Genomic DNA, 9,411 nt, shown 5'->3' on the forward strand with positions numbered 1-9,411 from the left:
ATGCGAGTCGCCCTCCTCTGGACCCTCTCCAAGTTGTCCACATCCCTCCTGAAGTGCGGCACCCAGAACTGGATGCAGTACTCCAACTGCGGCCTGACCAGTGCTGTATAGAGGGGGAGGATCACCTCATTGGACTTACTTGTGATGCATCTGTGGATGCATGACAAGGTGCAGTTAGACTTACTGATCGCATCCTCACATTGGCAGCCCATGTTCATCTTGGAATCAGTAATGACTCCAAGATCTTTTTCTGCCTCAGTGCTGATGAGAAGGGAGTTCCTCAGCCTGTAGGTATGTTTATTATCCTTAATATATGATGCAATGTACACTGAATTATAGAACAATGGAAACTCATTCCTGGCACCCTGACAAGCATTCTGTATTGTGGTAATAGAGTCTGAGGTGGCAGTTACCAACATGGCATGTCATGGTTAAATTCCACTTTGTTATTTTTCCCACAGGAGTTCGGAAGAGCCTGAGAAATGTCTACTTGTTTGTTACCCTCTGCCTGACTCTCTCAGTATTATGGTGTAGCTATGGAGTGATTCATATTCTAGCAGGGCAAGGGGTTCTGAATGGTCTTGGTGATTACCGCAATGCTGTGGTGCCTGGCCTGGTGACATTTACTCTAGGTCTACTCATCATTGCTGCAGTAGGCTTCCTCTACCAGGAGGTCATCCCAGCCATTATTGCTTCTGTTGTATCTCTTGCCTGTGCCCATGAAATTGCTGCACTTTATAATATGGCTTTTGGTTCTTCAGCTGTAGCTTGCAACTATCTGATTGTCTGCTTCACTGCGACTTATTTTGCTGTGGGGAGGTTCCTTTATTTCCTCAGCAAGGAAAAAATCACCCTCCCTGGCACAGATTTAGCCAAGAGCAAAGCCAATGAGCTTGTTCAGGTCAACAATGCCAGCACAAATGACTTGGCAATCACTGGTTTGATCTTGAACATGCTCTCTGCCAGTGTTTTTGGCTGTAAGCTCCTGGGAGTGACTAATAATCTATTTGTTGGCCAAGTGCCTTGGCTTTGGGCTGCTGCGATTTACCAAACTGGAGTCTGCATCTTATCCTACCGTGCCCTGGATACCCTTGCTGCCACATTTTTTGGTTTCACTTCCATCCTGAAATTTGCTGGGGGTTATTGCCTTCTTTACCGGATCTGGCAGGCAGATGAACCAATTTTTCCTGTCCCATTCTTAGTAGTTTTTGCTGTCCTATTTGCTACCTTGGCTATTTTCAGGGCTCTTAAAAGCCCACTGGAGGGCCTGTATTTGCTGTTTTATGTGGCCTACTGCATCGCATTAGCCTGTTGTCCCAAGGGCTTTTTTGAGGGTGGTCCCCAAGGTGTGGATGTGGCCATCTTTGTGGCCTCGGCCCTCATGACTCTCATTTACCTGTACAACATGAAGGCAAGCACCAAATTCCCAACAGGGGAGGGAACAATGAAGGCCATGCTTGCTCGCAACAGCATTCTTAAGCTCCGTGAGGGGAAAGACCTTCATGCTCCCTATCTTGGCTATTCCAAGTATGCGGATGCAGAAGTGCTCGGTTATGCATGCAGTGTCCTCGCCTCCTTTTCTATCACAATGACAGTGGATCCAAAGGCTCCACTCACTACTGTAGTCATACCATGGGTTGTGGCAGCTGGAGGGATCTTTAAACTTTTATGTGGCTCATTGGCCTTTGCCCGTGGTAAAACCCTAGAGAGCAGTGCCTTCATTCTCTATGGGGCCATGTGGATCATATGGGGTTTGACTAGATACAGTGGTCTCTATGGCACTAGCAGAGGCTTCCAAGTAGCTGTAGGCATCATTGCCTTCATGCTGTTCAATGGTTTCATTGTCTTCGGTACACTTTTTCTAAGCATCTCCTGGTTCTTTTACTCCCTCACATTCTGGCTTATCCTCATTAGTTTCTTGCTGGATGCAGTCAATGCCATCCCAGCTGGCTATGACATTGCTGTCACCATCATCTTTGGCCTGGTCAGCTTCTTCTGCTTCCTGTCTGCTCTTTTTAATAGCACTTTTGAAGGTTCCTTGTTCCCAATGGGTAGGCCTATTGTGAAACTCAGTGGTATGGGGGGAGGAAGCACCAGATGCCTTCATCTGCCTGCCAGGAAAGCTTCCTCAGTCAAGAAAATTGCAGGTAAGGGAAATACACGGTGAAAAAGCAGGGGGTCAATGTTACTTTATTACAAGTTTTTTTTCCCCCCTTTCAGAATCTAAGAACCTTGGTACATGATTGCATTTTGAGAAAGGTAGTGTTGTTAAGTGGTTAGAGTAGAGAGTGGGATTTAGGGGCCAAATGCTCTGATGGTTTAAATTTCATTGAAATCAGTGGAGGTGCATCCATTTATAGAAGCAGTTAATCTGGCTCAATGACTCCTGGCTTGTTCGCTGCATAGCCAGCCTCAGCTCTTTCACAGAAATTCCCAGAGGCTAGTTTCATGAGATGATACAGCCTTTGTAAATCCTTGTTGGGAAGTATTAGAATGAATACAGAAGTGTTGCTCTCTTTAGAGAAGAGGAATCTTTTATTCCTGTCCTGATATAACTAGGAATCTTCTTTCATGAGTACTTCAGTGAGCATGAGATACCACAGTGAGCAGCACTTTATTAATCCAGGAAATAATAGGTTTCTATCATCTGTGATATCACCTGTTTGAGTTTACAACCCTTTAATTCTATATATTGGTGTCCTATTTTTCTGTTAACAGAGATCCTGAAAAATGGAGGGGCCTGTGGGATCCCTACAGATACAGTATACGTGCTTGTAGCAGCCTGTAACCGACCTGATGGTGTGGAGAAAGCTTACAAGTAAGTGCTTTAGGGTACCTGTACACATGACAGGGTTTAATCCTCATTAAATTAAATAGGTTTATAAAATGTAAGCTTGTTTAATTTTGGAGGGTCGCATCAGTGTTTGCACGCAGTAGGTTTTTGAACAAATTAAGCTTTGGAGCATCGCCTCAGTGTTTGCATGCACTAGGTTTTCAAACAAATGAAGCTTGGTCCCCAGCCAGTGTCACAGGACAGCAGGACAGTCCTGTGCTGCCCCTGCTGGCCTGGGTCCTCCCAGGTGACCTGCCATGCAGCTGTGGGAGCAGGGAGCCGGCACAAGGAAAAAAAATCGGAAGCAATTTGAAAGTGGCAGCAATTCGAAGGGGTGAACTACAAAAAAATGTTGCAGTGCCATCTGGTAGACAAAAAGAATCATTACACATCTTTCATCATGTGACAGGGCACACTCAGTGCCAAGTCTCAAACCAGCCTGCCCACCTGTCTATGGAGCAGTCGCCCAGTCTCACCTGCCACAACTTTGCTGTTCCTATAACTAGTGGCATAATGCAGGAGGCTGCCAGTTACATGCCCTGATGCCAGGGGGCGCTATCCACGGCTCTGTACCTTCCCTACACCATGGCCTATGCCTCACAGATAGTATATAAGTTCTTAATGGCTCCGACTCAAGGCCAGACTAAACTCACCCACAGTTAAGCCTCTTCATTCTACATGGTTACGGGCCTCATTCATACAGCCCTCCTCTTACAAGGGCCTCTTTCACTCCCACTGCTCTCACCAGGGTCTGTCTCTCATACTGCCCCTTTTGGGCCACACACACCCTGCCCTTGGTCCCTGAGTGAACCTGTAGGGCCATCAGACTTAATCCCCTGCTCTCCTTGGCCATTTCTCTCGTGCCCTCTTCTGAATGGATGCTGGGCAATTCAGAGAACTGAGTCTGACTTCACCCCACATCCCTTTCCAGGCCAATTCTCCACCCCTATCACTCTGGGGCCTTCATTCCCTGCCCTCTCACTGGGGCTTCAGGCTACCCCCTCGTCAAGGCCAGGGCTCTCTGGGATCCTCCATTCCCACCGCCCCCATAGGCTCAGGTGCCTCCCTAGATGTGCCTGGCCCACAGGCCAGGCCTTTTTAGTTCTAACTAAAAAGCCACTGGATGGTGGAGACTAGGGTTTAGGTGCCTTTCCCCACCTTTCAGTGGGGAGGCAACTGGTCTGGTTTTTCTTGGGGACTCCTGCACCACCAGGAGTTCCACCAGGCCACCCTTCCCCAGCAGGGTAGTTTTAGATCGTACCCAGGACCACTGAGGACTCCTCTTCCTTCCCCATAGCTCCCCCTTTATCTCCAAGATGTTCCTGGAGCAGGGGCTCAGCAGGGAGATGTTTTTCCCCTGCTGGCTGGTCACAAACTGCTCCCCTCACCCCAGACAGCTGGGCATTACATGGCCACCGTCAACAGACATCTGCCCTCTCCCAGGCCTAGCCCTTAAAGTGATAGGCATCCAAGGTGCTCTGTCACAGAGTGCCTTTGTGTTTTCATGCAATGAATCCATGGATGTGATGCTTTAGTCCGAGGAGTTTTAGTTAAATGCACCAGAAATACTTTTAAAGCATTTGGAAAACTCGCTCGTGCAAACAGTCATGCCATTTCAGTGCAAGCAAGGGTAAAAAACACAGCATGGACAAACTTCCTTGATCATAGTTCCAGATGCAGGTTTGTTCAAACAACCTTATGGAAACTCTAGTCACCTAGGCCATTTATAGATGTTATGTTTTTCTAGGTTTAATCTGTTCTACAGCCATCACTATATACACATGAATGTCTGTAGTCTGAATTACAATTGGCTCCTGTCCAAATTAACTAATCCTCTTAATATGCATATATGGAGTTGCTTTTAGGAAAAACAGTCCTCTGGAACTCAGATAAGGATTCCTTAGCATTCCTGATCCCACAGTGAGTCAACAGCATGACTAGGAATATATCCCAGATCCCTTGCCTCCCAGTTTAGTGCTCAGTCCACTGGTCCATGCTGCTTCTGCTGCATAAGCTGTTGCACTCAGGTTATGTCTGCAAGGACAGATTTAATTTTAAGTCTTCTCCAGATGGCTTCAGTTGTAACTTGAGAAAATAATTCCTAACCTATTTTTAGGTGCCAAAGAAAATTCACCTTGTCTTTTTTCTAGTACAAAGCGCCAGGCTCAGGACCGTCCCATGTCACTCTGGATCTCTAACCTGAAGCAGCTGGAACCTGCAAAGCATTTGTTCAGCCCCATACTCTGGGATTTCATGAAAGCTGCTTGGCCATCCCCTATTAGCCTTGTGGTTTCTAGAGGTGAGAAAATGCTGTTGCTCACAAGCTGGGCAGAGATCATTGCACTTAGTAATCTAAAGTACAGGAGCACTTCACTTAGCTGTGTGTTGAAATTATACTGGTCCTTGCTTGCTCACCTGGTAACACCACTGTTTATGGACTTGGTCCAGTCACTATTCGGTGCCTATTTTCTTCTAGGGAAATGGGTGGACTTCTTAGGTATGAAAGACTCTTCCAAATATGTTGGTACCCCTCAGAGCATCGCCATCCGTATCCCTGACTGTTCCGTCACCACACACCTCATTGATCTGGTGAGTAGCTGAATCACACTCTTCAAGATGCCAAGGTAAAGGAGTGTGGAAGATGAGTGGCTGGGTCTTACCATCACACTCTTCTAGTGAATTGGCCCAGTGTCAATCAGTGTCTTCCAACAGAGGCAGTCTGATACAAGGGCTAGGCCTGAGGACACCTATTTTTTTTTCTGGCTCTGTCACTTTACTTCAGGTAAGCCACTTCAGCTTTCCTTTTTAATTCATCTGTAAATGGAGGGTGCCAAGACTCACATAAAGTCTTAAGGAAGAACATTAGGTAGTGAATGCTTAAATATTTCCTTAGAATGTTTGGTTTGAAAAAGAAAATTAAAATCTAATATTAGAAAGCCAGAAGACACATAATTAACAGTTCCCTGTCTGACTCCCCAGACATTTCCTAAAAAAGTTCTACTACAGTCTTAAATCTGTATGAAGGACTTGTGACCTTTTTTGGGTGACAGGAGGTGTTGAGGATCAGGCAAACCATGGAGTAAAATGGAAAAATCACTCACACCCTGAACTATGAAATAAGTACTGCAGCTTCATAATTTAATCCAAGCAGAAGTACCTGAGGTAACAAGATCACTACCTAAGAATGTGTGTATATTGGTATAATGTGGTGGTGGCTAAATATATTTGCTGCCCCAAACTACAAAGAGTGAAGATCCTTCCTGCACTGTTACCATCTTAATATTACTCTTCTCTAAATCCACAATGCCACAGGCTAGTTCCTTCTACTTCCCTGGCTGGATGCTCTGCTTATACCATTTCCCCTGGTTTCTGCTAGGAAGAAAAGCACTTTCTTTCATGTTCTTTCAGCTTTGTGCTGGCACATCTCCTGCTCATCCTTATGACCTTTTTGCAGTAGAAATGTGTTGTCAGCTATTTAACAGTAGCATAACTGCTGCATAGAGCTCTTCATGTGGGAGACTTTCCTGCAATGCTGACCCTTGCACCAGAGCTGCATTAACACAACTTGGAGCTAGGGCACGCTGATGGCCCAGTAGAGTGCGGTGGCTCAGCATGCTGTTCAAAGGCAACTTTCTTAAAAATCCTTATTTGAATTCTGATCTTTCTTGATCATCCACAGACCAGACCACTTACCCATCACTGAGGGCATTTACTGGAGATGTGCAGGCTCAGGGGTGACTTGGTGGCAGCCTATAAGTACACAAGGGGCGTGCATCATGATCTGGGGAAGCACCTGTTCACCAGAGCACCCCAGGGGATGACAAGGTCTAACTGTCTCAAACTCCTGCAAGACCACTTTAGGCTGGACATAAGGAAAAACTTCTTTACTGTCTGAGTCCCCAAGGCCTGGAACAAACTCCCCCAAGAGGTGGTGCAAGCACCTACTCTGTACACTTTCAAGAAACATTTGGACTTTTATCTTGCTGGGATCCTTTGACCCTAGCTGACTTTCTGTCCTTTGGGCACGGGGCTGGACCCAATGATCTTATGAGGTCCCTCCAGCCCTAATGTCTATGAAATCTATAAATTCTATTAAAGGAATCATAACTTGCTTCATGACCCGTGGTCATGGCAAATACCTGCTGTCTGCTGGGACTCTACAGGCGTTCCACTGTATCCAGATCTCATTACTGTTGCATGCATCACTTGGAATCCCATGGATCACTAAAATGTTCACTTTGTTCCAGTTTAAAAATTAGGAGAAGCCCTGGTTCTGTCTTATATTTCCTACTGCTCATTCCATGCTCAGCCCACAGTATTCAGTACTGCTCAATTTACTACTACAGTAAAAACTCTGTTATTCAGCATCCCCCAGGAATGGGGGATGCCGGATAACAAAATATGCTGGTTAATTGAGCAGCCCCTGGGGTGTGGTATAGGAGAGGTTTTGGGGCCACACAATTAGCCACAATTAAACTAAGTCAACTTAACTAAGTTGACTTAAGTTAAGCCATGTCTAAGTGTACACACATACAGCTCCTTGAAATGGTGGCAGCCATCTTGTGAGCGCTCCCCTGCAGAGGCAATTTAATTAATGTGACTCAAAATAATACACCTTGGAGGTGTATTGTCTTGTCCTGCATGTAAGTCGACTCTGCTACGCGTATGTGAATGCTCTAACAGTTAAATTGACTTAAAAAAGTTAAGTCAACTTAACTGTCAGAAAGTTAGCACATGTGTAGACACTTGTTGTGTTGGGGTCTCTGGGAGTGGCTGTAATGTCCTTGGGGCTTCTTGACCATGCCAGCTCCTCACTGAGGGTGCCTTCTTATCCCACCTGCCATGTCTTGTTGGTAAAATAATGAATAGAGAGGCTGCCCATGAGCCTTTGTATGCCCTTGGTCCCACCAAACCCCAATAGACGACACTAGTCCTCAGTCCCCTCACCAGGCCCCCTCTCCACAATGGTGCATATGAGGACAACTTAAGCTTTATGGGCTAATTGTGTGGCCCCAAAACCTCTCCTATACCACACCCCAGGCCTTGCAGGGGTTACACGGATGTTGGGCTCTTGACCTACTCAGCCTCAGCCCCTTTAATCTGGCTAGACCTTCTAGCCTAGGGCCACTCTGTTGGACTTGGCTCCGAGGCACTAGCTCAACTTAGTAATTTCCTGTCACCTGGCCCTCTGGCCCCTGTGTAGCTTTATTAGTCTTGCAGGAAACAAAACATCCCTGGATAGCTCTTCTGGGCAGAAGCTCCTTCCCTTAGCAGTTGCCAGAGAACTAACCCCTGCCAGTTTCAGCCCTGGACTTACATGCTCCCAGGGCTCTGTGTCCCTCTGGTCAGCTGACTGTCTGCAGGTGCAGGCTAATTACCTCATTAGCCTGTTGCTCAGGCAACCTGCTAGGCGCACTGCTTAGCCTGCAAAGCCCCTGGCTAAGCTGCTTTCACCCTTAAAGGAGCAAGTATGCCTTAGCGCCCTGTGACAACACCCAATGTTTCTGTCTGCCTGTCTCTCTGGTTCCCTTCTTCAGTTAAAAAAGGATTAATCAAATAATGTGTAAAAATATACCAATAGCAGTCTGTAAACATGGCTGTTTCTACTTCGCAAATCCATGTTTCTTTTTATCTCCAGGTTGGCCCCATTGCAGTCACATCAGCCAACCCAACAGGAGAGGCAGACACCACTCACCACAATCAGGTGTATGCCAAGCTAGGAGACAAGGTAATCCTCCTTTCCATTCATTCCAGGATCTGATGAAGGCATAATGCAACGAACACTAAAGAGCATTTTATGGGCCTAAAATGGTAACACTGGCGATGTTTTTTATGTTCTAGAGGTCTTGAGGCTGTCAGAGATTCTAGAAGATTATTTTGATTATAGCGTTTGTTTTTGCTTTTTCAGCTGTTGAGGTCCAACATTATAAAACTGTGAGCAATGCGTGAAAAGGCTTCTGATCCTAGACACTTTGGATCATAGTGATTATTGCCTTTTAAATGCTTATCAAATACTTTAAAATATTTTTGAGCTTTCAATCACTGAAATTAAAGTGAATGCCTTGAGTATTTCCAGGAATATACTGAATATTTTTGACAAGTTAATGACAAGTTCATTGGTGCATGAAGCAAAATAAAGGGGCCACTGTTCTTTCACTAGTAGCCCCTGAATATTTGGAAGTTTTAGGCAAACACCTTATTAATATGACTTGATCAGAGATTCTCAGATGATGTGAAACAGCACAGGTCCACTGTAATCAGCCAAACTGTACTGATTTACATCAGCTGAGGATCTGTCCATCTGTATATCAATTCCACATTACAAGTCACAAGCAATCATGGGATAATTTTTGGAAATCTCCTGTGGTTTCCTGGAACTTTGGCCAATTCAGAATGGTAAAGAAGAGGAAGAGAAAGACACTGCTGAGAGAGGTAAGGTGGGTAGGAGCGAGAAAAAGCAGTTAACCCTTAGGGGGTATAAAAGCTAATCCAGGTAGGTAGGGAAATACTCCATCCTTGGAGGTTTTTAAAGCCTAGCTTGACAAAGCTCTGGCTGACATGATCTAAATGGGGATGGT

At 45.6% G+C, this 9,411-nt stretch overlaps 1 protein-coding gene across 1 annotated transcript in view; it reads left to right on the forward strand.

Annotated features, from left to right (window-relative positions):
- The first annotated feature begins 427 nt into the window (after positions 1-427).
- LOC109300351 overlaps positions 428-9,411 on the forward strand; it is a 15,573-nt gene continuing 6,589 nt past the window's right edge. Inside the window, exons 1-5 of the mRNA XM_019521035.1 lie at positions 428-2,147; positions 2,719-2,818; positions 4,984-5,132; positions 5,310-5,422; positions 8,472-8,561. Coding sequence (XP_019376580.1) covers positions 428-2,147; positions 2,719-2,818; positions 4,984-5,132; positions 5,310-5,422; positions 8,472-8,561 — 2,172 coding nt within the window. The remainder of the gene's footprint in view (positions 2,148-2,718; positions 2,819-4,983; positions 5,133-5,309; positions 5,423-8,471; positions 8,562-9,411) is intronic.

This window comes from Gavialis gangeticus, unplaced genomic scaffold (genome assembly GCF_001723915.1).
Source record: "Gavialis gangeticus isolate Ggan-Ray unplaced genomic scaffold, GavGan_comp1, whole genome shotgun sequence".
In the NCBI taxonomy this organism is placed as follows: Eukaryota; Metazoa; Chordata; order Crocodylia; family Gavialidae; genus Gavialis; species Gavialis gangeticus.